At 42.1% G+C, this 21,517-nt stretch overlaps 1 protein-coding gene across 6 annotated transcripts in view; it reads right to left on the bottom strand.

Moving 5' to 3' along the window:
* The window catches only part of Nr2c2 (nuclear receptor subfamily 2 group C member 2), a 57,258-nt gene extending 39,995 nt beyond the window's left edge, over positions 1-17,263 (bottom strand). For 2 of the 6 annotated variants that reach the window (XM_021638243.2, XM_060383764.1), the window contains exon 1: positions 16,656-17,262. Coding sequence is in view for 1 of the 6 variants with exons in the window: in XM_021638244.2 (XP_021493919.1) it covers positions 3,737-3,796 (60 nt within the window). In the remaining 5 variants the exon portion in view is untranslated. Of the gene's footprint in view, positions 1-3,736; positions 3,821-15,753; positions 16,088-16,655 lie in introns of those variants that run through there. The other 4 variants (XM_021638244.2, XM_021638242.2, XM_060383762.1 and 1 more) reach the window with 4 other exon arrangements.
* Between the last annotated feature and the right edge of the window lie 4,254 nt (positions 17,264-21,517).

Raw genomic sequence — 21,517 nt, 5'->3', positions numbered from 1 at the left:
CCAGCTCCAGATTTTCTTAATGAGGTTAACTGAAGTAGGAGGATCTGCCTACTATGGATACCTGTAGGCTGGGATCCTGAACTGCATTAAAAAAAAAAAAAAAATGAGCTGAGTACAAGCTTCCAGCACTATCTGCTTCCTAACTGTGGCTGCTAGGTAACCAAGTGCTTCAAGCTCTTGCTGCCTTGACCTCCATGCCATAATGGCCTGTACCTCCAACTGTGAGCCAGAATAAACCCTTCCTTCTTGTAGTTAGTTTTTTATTACTGGGATAAAATACCATGACCAAAGGCAACTTAAGGAAGAAAGTTTATTTTTGGTTTATGGTTCCAGAGAGATTCCATAATGGAGGAAGCAGTATTAGAGCAGGCAACTCGAAGAGAAACTGACAAATCACAACTTCAACTAAAAACACAAAGCAGAGAGAGTAGATTGGAAGTAGAGGAGACAACGAACTCTCAAAACCCACTCCAAGATTGCACTACCAAACAGCACCATCAACTGGGGACCAAGAGTTCAAATATGTGAACCTATAGGGACAATTCCCATTCAAAACCACCACACTTCCTTAAGTGGCTTTGTATCTTTGCCACGGCCCCAGAAAAGTAAATTAGTTAGAAACTCAGCTATCTCCAGATATACACATTAGTTTTTGTTGCTTTTGAGATAGGGTCTCTCACTAAACCTAGGGTTCATGAGTTCAGTTAGACTGCCAGGTCTATGCCTTATACCACAAATAATAAAATCACAAAAAAGACCTTATAACATTAAGTTTTGCAATAAATCCTTGAGTATGATACAAAATTCAGGAACCAAATGAAAGAAATTAGAATTCATCAAAAATAAACTTTTGATGAGAATAGATAAAGAAGAAAAAAGATGGGTTGATAAGCACTAAATTAATGAACAAAGCACAGTATAAGGCTTAATAAAGCATTACTCAGGTGGCTCACAACCACCTGTAAATCCAGCTCCAGAGCCCCTGTGGGCACATAAACTCATACAGGCACACACCCATACACAAAAAGAAATGTCTTTAAAAAGTTAAAAAAAAAAAATTACAGGACACTATTGAGGGCAAGCTATAGAATAGGAGCCATATTTCCAAGTCAAATATAAGTTAAGCTTAATAATAAAAAAATTCAGTAGCCAAAGAGATTGAATAGGTATTTACCCAAAGACAACATATATGTGATCAATAAGCACATAAAGTGCTGCTGGATGTTACTATTTGTTAGGGAAGTACAAATGAAAACCACAGTGAGACACTCTATCACATTTATTAGAATGGCATTTATCAAAACACCAAACAGAAAACAAGTACTACTGAGAACATGAAGACAACACTTGTGTGCTCCTGGTGGAAATTGAAAACAGTAAAAGTGGTCTCTAAAATTTGAAGCATAGAATGATCTAGTAATTTTACTCCTATGTATCTAACCAAAAGAACTGGAAGCAAAGACTTAGGTATTTTATGGCAGCATTCCAGTAGTGAAGGGAAAAAGCAAGCAACCCAAATGTCCATCAATGAATGAAAAAACAAAACATATTACACAGCTGCAAAATGAACATTACTCAGCCTTAAAAAGGAAAGAAATCATGACAAATGCCAAAACATAGAACAATCTTATGGACATTATGCTGAGTCAAGTAAGCCGGACACAATGTGATAAATCTGTAATTCTGTTACTATGAAGTACCTAGAGTAGCCAAGTAAGTGGTTACTATCGATTTAAGTGGGAGGGTGGATAATCAGTATTTAACAGGAATAGAGTTTCTGTTTGGGGTAATGACAAAGTTCTGGAAATGGGTATGTATACCATGTGAGCCTACTTAGTGCCATTGAACTAGACCTCTGGTTCAGATGGAACCTACTATGTCTACTTTACAGTAATAAAATTGGTTAAAATGAGAATCTTAAGTTCTGCCTATTTTTATCTCAAAGGGAAAAAATTCTTAAAGAAAAACAAAAAAGACATTACACTTGATAAGTCAAGAACTAACAGGGCAAAGATATTTTTATAATCAGAAAGAAAATTAATATATCAAATTTAGGGTAAGGACAGAATGAGGTTGGACTGGTTCAGGAGGCTATGTTTGCTTCTTCAAGACTATAGTAATGTTGGCCTAAACTCGTCATGTATGTACTACTTCGACAAGGACATGGGAACTTATATGTCTAGTTCCTAGGAGGACAAAGAAATAAAATTTATTCATAAAACCTGGACAATCCAAGACTCAGAAACCTGACACAGGAGGGATAACAGCTTTCTTCCCTTCAAGGATGTGTCCTTGCTAGTACTAGCTGCTGTTTTAGAGCTGGGAGAGTTCCATTTTTAAAATTTCCTTACATGGAAATAGTAAGTTTTATGCAATGAAGATATAAGCCCTGCTGATAAAAGGACAAAGAAGGTTATTAAGATTTAGACTTTCTCTACAGATCAAAGAGGGATTATGAGGCTAGGAATGGTACCTAGGAGTAAACTTGAGCCAGCTTTTATGTATGGCTCAATGAATGAACACATGGAATTATTCCTATCACAAATTATAGCAATACAAGCATTTAAGCTCTAATATTTTTTTTAAATGTATTTCTAGGGGCTGGAAAAAATGACTTGGTGGTTAAAAGCACTGGCTTTTACCTTCAGGGGCCCGGGGTTCAATTCTTAGCACCCACACGGCAGCTAACAACCATCTCTAGTTCCAGGACACCCAATGCCCCCTCTGACCTCTACAGGCACTATACACACATGGCGCAGACATCTACACAGGCAAAACACACATACATTTACACATCTCTTGTCTTTCAATGTCCATTTTTTGGTAAATTTGTCTTTGTTTCAGAAATGTAATTCAAAAATACAAATCTTCATTTCTTCTAAGGGCGTGTGGTTACAGTGTATAAACCAGGGAGGTTTATAAAAGGTGCAAAGACCTGAGTCAGAATCTCATTTCTGCTACAGTAAGCTCTTGACTAATAACATATTTTTGAGGCTTGGTTTCTCATCTATAAAATGTTAACAGTAACAATACCAACCTCAAAAGGTTATCATCAGAGTTATTCTTGCATAGAGTCTGGTTTACCACATATTCAAGAATGTTTTTAGCGATGATAGAGTAATGACACTTCTCAAGGTCTGGCTCTGACACCCCCTCTACACCTCATGTTGCCTACAGATACCATGCTGTTTCATGCCTTAATCCCTCTTCCTAAGTTTCTCCTCATGTTAACCTCCCTAGAATCTGCCACAAATTCCTGACTACACTTACCTAGATCTGTCTCAAATGCTTGTCATTAAAGAGCTGTCTAGTTCATACACTGTTATATTCAGGAAGTACTTCTTAATTGGGTCTGATGAGCACCCCATATTACAGTACTACGGACAGTAGCAAGTGGTTAAACAATCTGGCCTACCATTGCCCAGTAACAAGGAGTATACAAGAAATCAAGGCACAACCTAAGAGTTTCAATTAGTGCACAATAAGAATCATATTTGTTGACTTGGGGCTGAGATAAAATTCCAAGTCACCTTATACACAGCCACCCTACCCATGCAGAAAAATTTTACCAACAGAGGCTCTTGTCATTTTTATTTTTATTTAGTGTCAGCATCCTGCTTTGGATTTGAATCATGTGCTGACTTCCTTGGGACTGTTTTGAAAACCACAGAGCATACTGATTTCTACCCTTTCAAAAGCAAGGGTGCCAGCTATTGTGCTAGCCCCTGTCACTCACCTCAGCCACCTGCTGGGTCCCCACTCTGTGCTGAACCAGCCCCTCCATATTTGTAGCCATGGTGAAGCAAGATCATTAGAGAACCTGTTTGGAAAAATGCAGCAACTTCTATCAGGTGTGGAAAACCAGGCTACTTGAAAATTATCACTCATAAAAATTCATCTTACAAGGACTGTGCCTTCTACAGGAGACAAAGCCAGCAGAGTAAGCATATCTGGATATGCTATAAAATGTACCAAAATTTGTAGAAACATTTCAATTGGAAAATTTCTCTTGGCTGATATAAATGCAGAATGAGGGACTTTACCTATCAGATCTTCTTGATTCTGACAGCTGGGTTGACCTCTCAGAGCAGTGGGAACATCACATACCTTTTAGCTCTTAGTCACAAGTACACAAAGTAAAAAGGTAGCTATCTGAAAAAACTGTGAGGTCAACTTTGGATTGAGTAGTAGCCTGCTAGATTGCTATCAACTGAACTTTTATTACTAGTGGCAATATAAGAAGCAAAACCATGCCCAGCTTACATACCTCACAGGCAGACAATACTGAAAGACAATAATAACCAACTAAAAGAGACAAAGAATATGCTAACAAGAACGAGGTACCCATCAATTCATTAATATATATTTGTGACAGGGTCTCACTGTGCAGCTCTAGCTGGCCTAGAACACTCTGTAGACCACAGTCTAGCCTTGAACTTGCAGAGATTCACACCTGACTCTGCCTTCCAAGTGTTGGGATTAAAAGAGTACACCACTACACTGAGCTATGTATATATTTTAGTCCTTGTTTTCCACTAGTAGAAATATATATTTAATGCCATCATTTGCAAAATTTGAGGCAGATCATCTAAAGACCAAAAAAGCCTGCTCAAGCCACATAGGTCAAAGTCACTTGAACAGTTATTGCTCAGTCTCCATCTCTTCTGATCAGGAACAAGACAGCTAGCTCCCTGAGTATTCCCTAAACACGGTTCAGTAACTTTACTACAGAGAAGCCAGGGTTTATTTGGGACAATTCATTATTGTTTGGACATATCCCAGGTTAAACAGAAAAACAAGCTCTAGCAAAATTATGTTCAAGATTTGCACATAGAAAATGTACAGTGTTACTATATAATATACCTGTGTGTAATATACACAGATGCACACATAGTTGATTTGCTTGGAGTATTATAGAATGAATACAGTTTCACACGGCACCTTTCTTTAGCATTTCTACCTATAAGGCACAGATCTCCAAGATTTAACTGTGGCCATTTTCTGTATTTTTCTACCCACTATTAGGTAGCCACTTCTATTACTTTAATTCCCATTAAGATTAGTTTTACTAGGGGCTGGAGAGATGCTCAGTGGTTAAGAGCACTGACTGCTTTTCAGAGGACCTGGGTTCAATTCCCAGCATCCACATAGCAGCCCACAGCTGTCTGTAACTCCAAGATCTGACACCCACAGACATACATGCAGGCAAAACACCAACGCACATAATAAATAATTTTATAAAGAAAGATTAAACAATGAATGGTGAATGAAGTGTGAAACAGTGGTTGACAACATAAAAAAAACCTAGAACCTGTAGGTTCAGGTACTGCGTCAACAGGCACATGATCAGGTCACAGATACATCAGTGATTCATTCACCTCCACGCAGCTAGACATGAGCTGTAAGGGTTAGTTACTGCTTCTTCTCACTCTGAAGTTTCTTCCTTCCTTTCCTTCCTTCCTTCTGGGTATACAGGGCTGAGGACCAAATCAAAAACTATCACACATGCTAAGCATGTTCTACCAATCTGTTTATTTTTTTAATGTTAAAAATATGTGTTTAAAAACCAGCAAAAATAAAATGACAAGGGGCTGGAGAGATGGATGGCTCAGGCATTAAGAGCACTGCTCTTCCAACCACATAGTGGCTCACAACCATCTATAGGATTTGATGTCTTCTTCTGGAATGCTGGTGTACATGCAGATAGAGCACTCATACACATAAAATAAGCGAATAAATCTTAAAAAAAGGCATCAGGGAACACTTTCGGTTTTTGTTATTTGTTGTTTTGATTTTTTTTTCCATCCTTGCTATGATTTGGTTCCAACATAAGAGAAACAGAAAAAGGAAAGCAGTACTTCAGATATGCAGCAAAGTGAGGTGTGACACACAGCTTCTTGTGAAGTCTAAACTTGCACTCTTCAACAAAGAAAATAATTCAAGAGTAAATGATAGCTAATAGGTAACATATAGCAAGAACTAAAATCCAGACAGATACAACTAATCATTTTTAACTCTGAAACATTACCTGTGTTTCTTTTGCTAACTGTAGTTTGAGTAAAAAATAAGTGGCTCTGAGTACCCTGGAACACTGGTAGAGAATTATTACTGAATACTATAGAAATATCAGAATATTCTTTAAAAGAACTATCTTCCCATGGGGTTTCTGAGAAGACCCTATAGACAACTGTCTAAATTTCAAACTTAATAACCCAGAAAACTTGCTACAATGGTCCACTTTATGCTTCTTTTTGCTTTTGTTTTATATTGTTAAGGATCAAATTCACAACCTCAACCTTGCTAGGATTTAAGTGCTTACTCTAAAAACAAACTGCACCCCTAGCCTGAATCACTTAAAATCTGCAAAGCCAATCAACTTAAGATAGCGAGATGAATCCCAGTAACATAACCATGTGTATAAATATTAAATCAGAAAACAGTACAACTGTTAGGCTTTAAAAAGCTAAGCTTTCTGGATATTACTTTTACTGTGCAAGTGTATACATTTGTAAATGTCTTCACCCATTCTTTAACATGCCTTAATGAACAGCAGAATGATAATAATACTAAATGGATTAATATTTGGACAGTATGAAAATAATGTTAAATGGATTAATATTTGGGCAATTTGTATTAAATTTTTTCACTTATTAGTATACAATGGAGGAGTGTGGTGGTGCATATGTGGAGGTCAGAGGACAATTTGCAGTTGATTCTTTCTGCCTTTACAAGGCTTCTAGAGAATGAACTCAGATCACTGGGCTTGCAAGCACCTACCCCAAGCAATACTGCCATCCACAGCAGCCTGCATTTTTATGTTTCAAGGACATCCAGTCCTACCCTAGGGTTATAAATACAATAGCACATATTTTATTATTATAAATGTTGAAGTGTGAGTGTGTTATCATTCATTTTTAAGATCTTAAACCACCTGCTTATTAGTTTTTTGAGTTTGATGAGTCAGGCATGGACATCAATTTTCCAGCACTATGCACTGAACCACCTATTCTTTACATCACTGATCTGTAATATCATCTCTGGCATAACTCACGTTTCCTTCTGAGTGTGGACATAATGCCAGGTTCTCTAATCCACCACTGCCTATTTATCTTTCTGTTTGCTATCACCATTATTTCATTGTCACAGCTTTATAGGCCTTGCCCACTTCCTTGACCATCTCTTTTCTGTTAATTCTTGATCTCAGTGTTGGTTTTCTACCTCCCAAGCACCTTCAGCCATCAACTGCTAAATAAAAAGAGGAGAAATGCATGCCTTTTGAAAAGATAAGCAGAGACAGTCAAAGTAAGAACAAGCAGACAAATTACAGATAACCAACAGAAATGTTTATATCCAATTAGAGCAGATAAGTGAGAGGGAGTTTCAAAACTGCATTTAGAAACCATGTTAGAAAATATGTTTTTGAAAAACAAATCCTATTCTTATATATAGAAGAAAAGGAAGCTGCTTCTTGCAGGACATCACACTGCAATAAGTAAGTAAAACAAAATCTCAGGTGATGTCAAAAAGTAGAACTGCAGGGTACCTTTAACTCAGTGCTTCTGAAATAAAAATAATGTGGGCAAGACTCTCTCACCACTGTACAACCACAGGATATCCCACAGACACTAAAGTCACATGGGAGAGTATAGTCAGAGCCCTTGGAACAAAGTATGGAGCATCAGTTTTCAATTAGAGGGCATTTCCCTTCCCCAAATGACAAGCTCCAAAGAACAGTGGTAGTTTGAAAATTCATGGTCACTAACTTCATAATTGAAATCTAGAAACAACAGCTTTTAAGGAAAGTCTTCTTGGCTTGTGGTGTTAAGCTTAGCAACACCAACAGTAATCAACAGCTGGTGTTGTATTAATAATAACAGTGTGGATAGAACACAGCTAGTTCTGGCTACAGAAACCTGAAGATGACTCATTTATCTAGCTAATCTAATCTAAAGACTGTACCCAGAGTTAAGTTGATGGAAGAGAACCCAAATAATTGCCAAAAGAGGTATCAAGACATAACACTGTAAATAAAAACTTGATAAGTCCCAAGTAGTCCACCAGTCCATATTAAGCAACTATGACCAGAAAATGAGGTGAAGGTTGAGAATTAACAAAATAAGAAAAGTCCTTGTCCTTGATGAATCTGATGAAATTTAATGGTTATGGTAAGTGTCCCAAGGAAGAAGTAACTAAGATCTTAATGAGGAGACAGTGAGATGCCTCAGTGGATAAAAGCACTTACTTGCCCTCAAGCCTGACAACCTGAGTTAGATTCCCCAGGATCCACATGGTAAAAGGAGAGAATCAACTCCCTCAAGTTGTCCTCCACATGTATGCTCCCCTCTGTACAAATACAAAATAAATAAATTAAAAATCTTAAAGATATATTTAAACTAGGTTTTGAAAAGTGGAAATTTATCAAAAAAAAAAAAAAAAGGAAGAATAGAGAATATTCTAAGCAGAAAGGACAGTTTTTAGGAAACTTGCAAGTCTGAAATAGAATGGGGTATTTGAGGAACAGCAGGCAACAGACACTGACATTGTGGATGCTGGGGAATCACCAGTAGTTTTGGGTGGGAGTTTTTTTTGTTTTTTGTTTTGTTTATTTGCTTGTTTTAAGACAGCGGTTTCTCTGTGTGCCCTTGGCTGTCCTGGACTTGCTTGGCTAGGTTGGCCTGGAACTCCCAATGATCTGTCTGCCTCTGCCTCTGCCTCTGCCTCTGCCTCTGCCTCTGCCTCTGCCTCTGCCTCTGCCTCTGCCTCTGCTCCTGGCTTCATCAATAGTTTTAATATGATCATATCTGATCTTCAACATAAAAACTTTTTTTGATAGCAGGGTGAAGGTGACAGCAAAAGCAATATTTCAGACAGGGGTCAGTAAGAAATCCATGACAACAGTAAGAAATGAAGGTAGATCCTTAATTTTAATTCAAATTAATGAGTTTATCCTGGACAGCACATGAATGACAGTAGGGCACAGTAAGTAAAAACTATGGTGCAGACCACAAGGTAAAAAGAGCACAAATGAACTCTTCCAGATTCACAAAAGGCTGACAGCTGAGGAGACCCCGTCTTTAGTTAAGCAAGCTTATGAACTCTTAACACAGTTAATCGGACTCTTGATGGGAACACCGGATCTCTTCTCAGCTGTGCCACTCAGCAACAGAGAAATGGTCTAGGAACCTATCTTCCCTTCCATGATCAAGTGATGCACTCAAGCATATGCACTGTCTACCTGATGCAGAACTTCACAGCATTCAAAGTGCCTATTGTTCTAAGCAAGTATCCCTGGTTCTAAGGCTCAGGCACTAAATTGCTCTAACGCTAACCACATCAGACTGTCAAAAGTTTATATTGAACCTAGAACTCTCAGTATGTTGCAGCTACTATTAGTTGAAGGTTCTGCTTTTAGCTTCTCAAAAAAAAAAACAAAAAAAAACAGCAACAACAACAACAAAAACTAAAGCTGTGAAACATACCTTAAGATCTACCAGAGATTGAACTGAATGTACTCTGTAAAAATATCAAGAGGCCAACTGTAATTTGCACTGTTAAAATACAAGCTGGGCAAAATGAAAGGGCTTGAATTAGGGTATAATCTCAAATAATTAAAAATAAATCAGGGTTAGGCATAGTGCACATGCCTTTGATCCCAGTAAAGAGGGAGGTGGATCTCTGATTTTGAAGAGACCCTAACTCCAAAAAAAAAAAAAAAAAAAAAAAAAAAAAACCAGCATCTAATGACCATTTGGAAAATAAAAAAGAAAGGAAGGAAGAAAGGAAGACACACAGACAGACATGATGTCACACACATTTAGGAGGCAGAGGTAAACCAATGCCTGTGAATTCAAAGCTAGCCTGATCTACATAGCAAAACCCTATCTCAGAAGAAAAGATACTACTGGATAGAATTACAGGATATAGTTTAAATATATGTTAGAAACCTATTTCTTCTTTTTTACATTTTTTTAAATTTTATTTATTCTCTCATATATTATATCCCGACCACAGTTTCCCCTCCCTCCTCCCTCCCAGTACTCCTCCACTCCTCCTCCATTTCAGGAAAGGGCAGGCCTCAGAGGGATATCAATGAAACATGGCATCTCAAGTTGCAATGAAACTAGGCACCTCCCTCATATTAAGGCTGGACAAGGCAACCCAATAGAAGGGAAAGAGTCCCAAAAGCAGGCAGGAGAGTCAGAGACAGCCCCACTCCTACTGTTAGGAGTCCCAAAAGAAGACAAAGCTATACAACCATAATATACATGCAGAGGGACTAGGTCAGACCCATGTAGAAACCTATTTATAATTCATAGAAAGTTAAAAATCTAAAAATACGAGAAACACAAAGCCACAGATTAGATGCCAAATTAGGATTTGAAACTTAAGCCATGAAATTAAATCAAAATATAATATAAGACAATATAATAATATAATATAATCAAAGCTCTAAGGCCAAGTTTAAATCCACATATCCACATCCAGTCATCAATAGCCTGCTACTTTTAAGAGTCAAAGATCACTTAACCTATGGGTCTTGTGATTTCCTGCCCATCATGCCATCCAAAGGAAACTAGTTTTTTTTTTCCAGGAAGAAAAAGGAGAAATAACATTCCTGTGGGGGAGGAAGTACAACAAGGAATGGAGAATAGGGAAAAACAGAAGCTTTCAGCCCCATGTTGCTCCTATTCTACTAGGGCTTTGCTACAGGTTTTTGTGTAGGGACTGCTCCTAAAATTTTCACACTGTGGGTGACTTCCTCATCCTACCAAAGACTCAGGTGTGGTAGTGGTCATGCCAATTCTGTTTCTGTTAGTCTGAATCAGGGACAGACAACTGAAAAAGCAGGGCAGACTTCTGGGCACCTGTGACATGGATGGAGCAGCAGCAGCCAGAACGATACTAAGATGGGAGGTAATAGGCCATGTAGCTGGGAAGTAGGCCAGTGTCAGATTAGTTGGGTTTATTTAGAATGTGCTAACTGAGAATCTGCCCAGTTATAGTGCCTAAATTTATTATTAATAAATATAAAGTTCTCCATGTCATTATTTGGGGGCTAACGCGAGCATAGAAAGCCCGTGTTTTTGTACTCAGTCCCCACTATATACACCTCCTTCTCATTACTATGAGTTATGCTACTTGAAAATGTTTGTAGGCTGTTAAGGATAACAGATAGAAAGGATTAGATAGAAAGCTCTTCCTGCTTTAACACCAGCTTTCAGGGCAACTGTAATGAGGGTTACAGACTACCAAGGTTTGCAAAACTGGCAAAGGTTTGGGGAAGGAACAACAGGACAGCAAAGAATCTGACAGAGAATCTCAGCCTCTAAGCAAGATGAACCTCTAAAGACCAAAGAAGAACCATCTTCTATATAGTGCGTGATGGGAACATGAATTTCAGACGATCACAACACAGAAGAAAAGGTCAAGTAAGACACACCTTTGATGCTACCTAGCACTCAGAGGCAGACACAAGTGGATCTCTGAGAGTTTCAGGCTAGCCAGGGCTACATAATGAGACCCTATCTCAAAAAATAAGAAATCAGCTCTTCATAGCCAGCAATAATGAAAGACCCACCAAAATGGAGGAAATTTCTATCAGGTGTGAAGCTGGTTTCAATGAACTTCAAGGCCACTTCCTACTTTGTTTTTCAAGAGAGTTGCAGACCTAACTCTCAGTATGCGGCCCAGACTGGCTTCAGTCCCCTTGCTTAAGTTCCTTCACAGATGGTCCCTGTTAAGTATTTATTAAGACCACATTGGTGTCCATTCTGATGCTTCAACCCTTTGGAGCAAATGGCACCCAGGAGAACTCAATCCAAAGACAAATACCCAAATGTAAGCCTCAGTATGTGGAGACACTCAAGCAAGATACAGGCCATCTCATCAACAGGCTCATTTCCCTTGTCTACAGTCACTGGGGTAACTCCTCAGAGCTCACTCTCTTCCATCTTAGTGTTGGCTCCCTTTTTCCCGGTTTACAAATGTATAAGCCTCAAAGATTACTTACTCAAGATTTTGAAGCCAAATTTTTCTGACTCCACAGCCCAAGCTCCTTCTAACACGAGGTCACTTGGCTCCTTGTATTATAAACTTTCCCACCTAGGCATGGTAGCACAAAGACTATAGTCCCAGCTGTTCAGAGGCTAACACAGGAGGATCACTAGGAACCTGGGTTTAAAGGCCAACCCAAGCATCATCTCAAACAAAACAGATCAAAAGACCCTCAAAACTTCCTATAACTCCTCTTATAAAATGAAGAGGCCACAGACACAGACCCTACTCCTGATCTCAACACAGACTTCAGTCCTGGCTGGCTTAGATCTCAGAGATACACCTACCTCTCTGCCTCCTGTGTATGGGAAGCAAAGTCTTGAGCCACCACCACATCTGGATGGGTCTCTTCTTTAAGGCGACTCACTACACAGGCTGACAAGGAGTTAGATACAAAGTAACTAGGGAAAACTGCAGCTATATGTTGGTAGCTGTGTCTCCTTTTAGAAGGCCCCTTTGTGGTTAAACAGCCTCAAAGCTTCAATTAGACTGTTATTACTGTATCAGAAACTAAGGTAAAAAAAGGCCCTTTCTTACACATGTGCATGCAAAAGGGTCTGCATCCTCAAAAGATCAGATAGCATTACAGTATCAATTGCATTGTGATTTTTACACCTCCAGCTTTTGGAAGAATCCAAAAAGAAGAGCCACCATGCTTTGGGAGGGAGAAAAAAGGTTACCTTACTCTATGACCATTCTATCACCTCATAATATTCAGGAAAACAATGTAGAACCCACTGGGCTTCAAGTCACTTTGGGACAGCCTACTCCAATCACTTTTTGAAAGTGTTTGCTTATCTTAACCTAAACTGTCTCTTAAAAGTCTGACTGCTGTTATTTTAAAAGATACTGTAATTTACTTTCAAATATTTGTACTTTTTTTTTTTCCCCAAGACAAGGTTTCTCCGTGTAGCCTTGGCTGTCCTGGACTCACTTTGTAGACCAGGCTGGCCTCAAACTCAGAGATCTGCCTGCCTCTGCCTCCCCATGTGCTGGATGGAATTAAAGGCAAGTGCCACCTCTCCTGGCTTGAACAAAGGATCTTATGTAGCCCAGGATGGCCGCAAACTCTGTATGTAGACAACAATGACACTGAAACTTCTGATCCTGCCTCCACCTCCCCAGTGCTGGGATTACAGATATGCACCACTACACCAAGTTTATGCAGGAATGGAACTTGAGGCTTCCTGCATGCTGGCCAGCCAGTCCTTCCCATTATGTTATATACAAATATTTTAGTTATCAGACTTCCCAGTGGAAGTCTGACATTTTATTTTGTAAAATTTGCTTTTCACTTTGGTAAACAACCAAAAGGGGATTTCCAATTAGCTCATAGCATCAGTCAGTTTTATCTCTGGAAAAAAATAAATGTTAAAAGAATGTCTACTGAAGTCCAATTCAAATTCCTTGCAAAATATAATGCGCATTTTATTGCTGGTGTTGCTTACCCAACTGCCAAGTGTGGGTAAAAAGACACCAATTAAATATGTAGCATTTAGTTATCAGCAGTATCAATTAACAATTTACTCAACAAAAGTGTCAGGTACTCTGCTAAGTACTAGATGCATAATGATTTGCAAAATAATTTTGCCTGCCTAAAGCTGATAGTGTATTTTCGAGGCTAGACATTAATCAAGCAATTACATAAGGGAGTAATTACAAAGTGAGATAAAAAGCTATAAAGAAAAGAAGCACAATATAAAGAATCTGCCCTACACGGGCGTTAGGAACCAAGGAGGACATCCTTGAGAAAGGCATGCTCTGACAGAGATCTGCATGACTAGGGATGGGAGGAATGTAAGAGGCAAATGTTTGATATCAAGGTGAGAGGCCTAGGGAAGATTGTTGTTATTAAGAAAATCCCAACCGTTCTCTTTTACCAATAAGGACTCAGGAGCCAGATGCTGGGGTGAAAACTGGCTAGCTCAGAGAGGCAGAGTAAGCACCCAGCTCACCTTCCTTCTCAGCACAGGTCTGGATGGAAAAAAACCAAAAGGCTCACTAGTACAACTGACAGCCCAGGAGGAAAAGGCCAAAAAACCTCAAGGCGGAAGGCTTGCTAGTTCAAAGCCCAAAAAGGCGGAGAGCTGAGGAGCCAAAGCCTGAGCTAAAACCAGAGCTTGAGCTAAAAGTCCTTTCTTCTCCACACTGTCTTAAATATCCATCTCAAAGTCCTTCCTTCTCTATAATTCCTTTCAGCTGGTTTCTAGCGCTGCCTCTTAACCTTGGGTTAACTATAGTAGATCCAGTATACCGAAAGCTCTTGGATCTAACTATATTAGATCTAGTATACAGAAAGCTCTTGGATTGAATGTGTGTGCTCGGGCTGGGTGAACCACACCACACCATAATCACCTGTTTACAATAAACAGAAAGTTCTCGCTTTAAAGGTGTGTGATAGGGCTCAACCACACCAAAGAAACAAGGTTTTACAGTTCACAGTTTTGAGGACCACAGTAGGATCAAGTATCCTGCAACAAAAGATAATAAGCACACTGTCAAAGATAAAGGTGGGCTAGAATGTCTAGAGCACAGACAACTTAAAAGCCCAGGAACAAGAAAACCACCGCAAACATCAGAAAGGTTTCTGGAAAGGCCTTCTACTACTACTGTTACGTGGAAATTCTAATGCATACTTGTGTTATTACTGGGTCCATAGTTTTCTAAATAAACTTTTGTATTGGGCGCTAAACAAGTAGCTGAAAAAAGGAGTCAAATTTCATGTTTCAATGCAGTGCCTTTGCTCCTATACTATGCTGTCTAAGCCAATGTCCTGAACAGATAACTTACTACTTCATAATGTTTATTATTCAGTACTTACTATATAGCAGACATATATAAGCTACTTATTTACATAATCTCATTTAACCCTCAATTCTGGAGAGAAGGTTCTATTATTGTTCTGATAAAAATACTAAGGCTCAAAAACAGTTAAGTAATTTGCCCCAAATCACATTTAGTTAACTGAACAAACTCAGTAAACTGAGTAATCACAATGACTAACTTCCATTTTGTGAGCATCCAGTGTTGGACTAACAGGCACATATTTAGGGATCCATGTCTTAAGTCATTTTCATATTCTAGCCCTACAGTATAAGTGGAGCTCAGCTCATTATTTGATAGCTTCAAAGGGACAAAAGAAGCCAACAAAGGCTTTAAATCTGGAAGTAAAGTGAATTTCTGAGGCTCTCCCCACAAGCCAAGAAGCATTCATGTCCAAAGCCTTCTTTTCCCATCTTCAAGCTTGCTCTCTAGAACCCAGATCTTTCCCTGAACTCTTTTTTTTTTTTTTCCCTGAACTCTTTTTAAACATCACATTCTCAGAAAAGCCGGCCTTCCTCGTCCTCCAATCTAAACTAATGCCCTCACGACTCCTTCAGTAGAGCATTCAGTTTCTTCCTTGGAACTGACTACTCTTGAGCCTTTGTACCGCCTTTGTACCCAACACCCTAGGGGAGAACAGCTCCTTGACCAGTCAAATCTCCGAAGTATCTCTGGTGCCTAAAACTAGGCTCATCTGTGTTTAATGAACAAAGGAAGAGAATCACAAGTTTTCCACTCCAGTTGGTTTCATATCGAATTTTTCCACATTACCATTTTGGAGGTAGGGATGTAACCCAATGGTAAAGCCGTCCCCAGCACCACAATAGAACAACAACAACCAAAAACAAAAAACTAACACCACTATTTGCAAATTACTTTGAGGCTCGCAGGGCAGCCTGGACTCCATTTTCTGAGAACAGACCATCAAACAATGATGAGGAGGGAAGCGCGGCTTGGCAAGAACGTCTGCCATCCCGCTATCACTGACTGAAACTGAGCCCGCAAGAGGGACTCCGTCCAGAGTCGTGAGGAAAACGCGAAGCCCGAGGAGCCTCTGTGTGCCGACGAGCTCTTGCCTCCAGGTCGCGCCATGGGTTCAAAAAGCAGCGTCAGGCTCCCAGTCTGAGACCCACCGAGTTCCTCAGAGACTCACACCCCGCACTATCGGCCCCCGGGACCTCCCTCTCCCGCCTGAACCAACCAGCACAGCCCCGGGGGCGGCGCCGCAGGCCGCGGCCTTCCTCTACGGGGGGCGATTGGTCAGCCCGGCCGTCACTCAGGAGGTCGCGCCCTGCCCACGCCTCCCTCCCCGTCCCTCCACCCTCCCAGTCAGGAAAAACGGCGGTTGGGCCAGGGTGGCAACCAACGGCAGGCGGGGAATGCTGGGGTGAGGAGCCGGGAACACAGGAAGGAGCGGGCAGGCCAGGCGCGCGGAAGGGAGCCCGGCCGGCGGGCCGGCGCCGCGGGGACAAGATGGCGGCGCTGGCGGAGGGCCAGGCGTGAGGCGGGGCCGCGGACATTCCCCTCCGCCCCCACGGCGCGCGGCCGGCCCGGTCAAGACAGCGGCTCGCCGGGCTCGGCCGCAGACGGGGAGGGGAGTGCAAGGGAGGGGAGGGGAGGGTGCGGCCCGGCCCACTATGCAAAGCGCCCGCCGCCGCGGCCGCCACCGCCCCGTGGCAAAGGTAAAAGGCCGCGTTCGGTCTCCGCGGCCTCCATGGCGGCGCAGGCCCTCCCTCCGCCGCGGCGCGGCCCGGCTCGCCCCGGCGGCTTGCTCTTACCTCAGGGTCGGACGCCACAACAGCCGCGGAGCAGGTCCCGTGTCTGCGGCGGGCGCCCCCGGCACGGAGGGCAGGGCGCGGGCCGGGCGGGCGCCGGAGGGCAGGAGCCCGGGGGCTCGAGCGGCCGGGACGCCGCGGCGGGCCGGTGCGGAACGGGGCGGTGGGCCAGGCCCTACCGCCGCCGGGGTCGCGGAAGGACCGCGCTTTGTTATTGTTTTTGTCAGTGAAAGGTCAGAGTTCGTGACCCCGGTGCCGCTGCCGCCACCGCCCGCGCGCTGGGAGGAGGAGGGCGAATGTTCCTCTTCCTCTTCCCGGCGCCAGCCTCACCGCGGCGGCGGGGGGCGGGCGAGCACGCGATTGGCTGAGCGCGCGCGCGCACCGGAACGCCGCAGCAGCCGCCGGAGCCGATGGCCGCGGGCCTGGGCCGGGCAGGTGCGGAGCCTGCCGTCGGCTCCGCTTGCTGACTGAAGAAGCGGGCCCTCGACTGACGCCCAGCCGGGAGATCGCTAGTGGGCGGTTTCCTGGGAGGGCGCTGAGCTCCCGGCACCTACCTCGGGCTGGATGTTAGTTTTTGTGTTTTAAAGCTCCCAGGATGCGCCAGCTTCTGGCCGGACCAGGCAAGTGTGCAAACGCCCCAGGCCCATTTTTAAAATAGCTGCTCAACCTTGGAGCCTAGGCTTGAACTGTTCCATGCCCCTCCCCTTCGCGATTTGTGTTAAAGCAGCTTTGGCACGCACTGATTGCATTCTGGAAAGCCTCTGGCCCCTTGATCTCACAACTTAAGGGTTATATGTCTCAGGTTGGTTTTGATTGGGCTTGGGAAGGTGCCGCCGTTCCTCCTCGGTGCCTGCCTGAAATGTGCAGCCACCCCTCCACCCCTCCTTGATCACCGTGCTGTGTAGATTGGAGAAACTCTACCATCTGGATATGTACACACACACACACTCCCCTCTTGCTCATTAGAAATAAATGCTTCAATATAAATAGGTAAACCAAATTGTTGCAGTAGACACGTAGACTTTCAATAGTGTGACTCCAACTGAGTATTCTGCCCATAATCTTATTTGAATTTCTGTTTGGTGGCTAGTGTTCTAAACACACTACCCTGCTCTCCCCGTCGCCTGGGAAAGTGGGGAATATCTCTGTGCCCTACACACTCGAGCTGAAAGGAGCCTCCTCAGAATCTGAAATGGCAAGAAAGTTTTCCTCATTTATAGGACGGGTGACCCAGAGAGGGCCTGAGGTAGCCCACATAGCCGTCCTTTGATTATAAGATCCTTGTAAATATGGATGCTCTGTTATATACTTTTCCAAGAATTTAAGTTTGTAATAGTGTAAATATTCACATTAAATGGGTTTTCTGAAGGAACATTACAGTTGTTCAAGATTTAAAAATAAACCACAATGCACTTATCTTGGTTTATAGTTTTCTTTTTCCTCAGTTAATATTCTGGCTTTACAAATGCACCATTCTTAAACTGCCACTTAGACTCAAGAACTGGAGCCCACTTTAAGTAACCAGCCCAATGCAGTAGGCAAAGTAAGCATAATCAGGGCTTTTATCATCCCTTTTGAAGCTACTAGTTGGCGAAGTTAGCCAGGCTTCTATTGGCCACATTTGCAGTAGTGTTAAATAGCTTTTTAGGTAAATTGTTTAAAATTGTAGCAACTTTTCTCTTAGAAGTAATACATAAAAATAGATACAATGTTAGGAGGTAACAGATATTTGCAAGCTGGGATCAGTAAGGCTTTGTAACACTTTAATACATTGCAGAGTCACACAAAATGGCACAATATAAGGTGGTTTATGGTCTATGGGTTATATACTTACCTGTGTGTTTCTGTTAATGAGTGTCCACATTTGCAGAGCTTTTTTTTAGAAACAAAGTTCCATCATGTAGTCCTGGCTGCCTGGAATTTTTTATATTAAAAAAAAAAAAACAACCTGTGATGGTACAAGCCTTTAAGTTCCACCGCTTGGGAGGAAGAGGCAGGTTGATCTCTTGAGTTCAAGGCCAGCCAGGTCTATGTAGAGAGACCCTATCTAAAAAAACAAACTGGTCTCAGCTCACACAAATTCACCTGCTTGCCCACTGAGTGCTGGGATAAAAGATTGGCAACATGACTGCTTCATCCTCACAGTGCTTTTGACATCAGTATTTTATAAGGTTTTTCACTTCAGTCTACTTCAGAACTGCCAAGCTGGATTGTTCTGAACCAATGTCAGGTCACAGTGTCTGGTAGTGCTGGTAACTTCTCTTGAACATCACAGATGACATAATGGGTCCCAGACTTGCATCAGTGATCTCATTGCCAAAATGTATGATAAGTTAAAACTTTTTTAAAAGTGGCCCAAATTAGCCAGGCATGGTAGTGTACACTTGATCCCAGCACTCAGGAGGCAGGGGCAGGCAGATCTCTGTGAGTTGGAGGCTAGCCTGGTCTACAAAGTGAATTCCAGAACAACCAGGACTGTTAGTCAGAGAACTCCTGTCTTGAAAAAACAACAAAGTTGTTTTTTGGTCCCAAGTCGGTCTCAAAAGTCACTGTGTAACTAAGGATAACCTTGAACTTCTGATTCTCCATCTCTGAAATGCAAGAGAGCACCACCATGCCCAGCTTCTGTGGTGCTTGAGATGTGTCTTAGGGTCTCTTACTGGGGTAAAACACCAGTACCAAAAGCAACTTGAGGAAAGATTTTGTTTTGCTTACACTTCTATATCACAGTTTCTCATCAGAAGTGGTCTGGGCAGAAATTCAAACAGGGCCAGAACCTGGAGGCCAGAGCTAATGCAAAAGCCCTGGAGAAAGGAGTGCTGCTTACTGCTTGGCTCCTTATAGCTTGCTAAGCCTGCATTCTTATAAAACCACCATTCCTAGGGGTGGCACCATCACAATGGGCTAAGCCCTCCTCCATCAATCGCTAATTAAGAAAATGTTCTACAGGCTTGCCTACAGCACAGTCTTATGGAGGCATTTTCTCACTTGAGGTTCCCTCCTCTCGGATGACTCCAGTTTGTATCGAGCTGTAATAAAAACGAGCAGCCCAGGATGGAGCCCAGGACTTAATGCGTATTAGGCAAGCATCATTTCATTTGAGTGACATCCTCAGCCCAAAACAAAATCGTTTAACCTTTTGAAATGTAGTTTTAGAAGAATTTTTTGTTGTTTTTTTAAAATTCTGATCATTTAAGTAGATTGTTCTGTCACAGGGACTAGCGCCCTGGGGTTGATATGTGAGACTGCGCATTCCCGGATGGAGGTTATCTAAGAATGTCCATGTTGTGTGCCCTGGAGAGAGGCACTCTGTCCAGTCTCTCAGCCATGATGGTGTAGTGTGAATGTGGAGCTTTCCAACAGCACTGTGTGACACTACCATCTCCAAGCTGGCCCATCTCTACCTACGACCTCGGTGAAACAAGGTCCAGAGATGCTCCTGATCTGGGACGTGGGCTGGGTCTTCTGACTCCCTGCACAGAGCTTGATGGATGAGTGGTTGGTCCTTTGACTCAGTGGTCCCTGAGTGAGTGGTACCATTCATGGTACCATTATAATTTGTGGCCAGTGGCTGACTAATCTGTAACCGGCCTTAAGAGCAGGAAATATAACTGTTTTATCTTTGGACCTATCATGGAATAAACACTTTTGCCATCTGATGTTATTTTTTACATCTACACCTAAACTAAAATCCTGACTGAATGAACACCAAGTAAGTTGCCATTAAGGAGCAGACATTGCTTTTCAACAAATCACTTTTGTGATAGCATAGGCAGCAGTTTCAGGCCACAGTGCAGCTCAGTCACAGGGAGCTTGCCTAGCAAGTAAAGGGCCCCAGGTTCTATCCCCAGCACTGCAGGAAGAAAGTGCTTTTTTCCCCAGTTCTGTAATGTTAGCTGATAGCATCTGTATTTTCTTAGAAGGAAGGCTTAATAATTACCTTTCCTGGGTATGTAGGAATGTGGGTTTTTCTGTAATGGCTTATGCCTTATTACTGTGTGGTAATCATTTCATCAGACCTCTCTTCGCGTTGCTCGTGTAATTATTACATGCTTGCAAAGTAAACATGAAACTCGTGTAGTTGTCTTTAGGCTTATTGTTAAGAATGTGGAATTGGTACAGACAGCTTGAATAACAGACTGAATGTTCCCGGCATGTTTACCCTGCTTCATCTTACAACAGTCTCACGAAGCACATGGTATTGTCCTGTTTTTATAGCTGGAGAGGCCAGAGCCCAACACAGGGAGGATGACTTCCCCAAACTCATGTGTTGGCAAGTAGAACACATACTACTAATACTTACTCCTGCCCTTGAGGACTCTGAGAAAACTGCCCCTGCCTTCATGTTTCTGTCAGAGTCGATCTCTGTTGTGACTCAGGGGAGTCACAACTATTTGAATAGCCTTCTTACTTCAGAAAACTGATGTCCCTGAGGTGGATTGTGGCTCCAGAATACAGGGATATGGGAAGTGTACACACACACACTGCCTTGGCCTGAGCTTTCCAGGCCTTGGGGATGGGGTAGGATTTTCAAGATGCATTTGGCTCAGATGTTTTGGAAGTGGCATGAATCTTGAGATGCTAATGGAAAAGTAGATCACATTATCAGAACGGTGTACCTGCCCTTGGTCCCCAACTCTCAGAGTGAGGGTCGTTGTGAAGTGGCTTTGTTTTCTTGAATGTTGTATAACTAGGAACTCAGTGAAGGCTGAGAGGTGAAGTGGAGCACCCCTCGGTGAGCAGTACAGCTCTAACAGCCATGTTTTAGTGGAGCATGGGGCATCCTAGCTCACAGTCACACCTGTGCCCTGGTCCGCAGTTCATTATTATTATTATTATTATTATTATTATTCCATAGAAAAACA

This window comes from Meriones unguiculatus, chromosome 5, assembly GCF_030254825.1.
Source record: "Meriones unguiculatus strain TT.TT164.6M chromosome 5, Bangor_MerUng_6.1, whole genome shotgun sequence".
In the NCBI taxonomy this organism is placed as follows: Eukaryota; Metazoa; Chordata; class Mammalia; order Rodentia; family Muridae; genus Meriones; species Meriones unguiculatus.
Note: the sequence above shows the minus strand (reverse complement) of the source record. Positions and strands in the feature narration are given on the sequence as shown.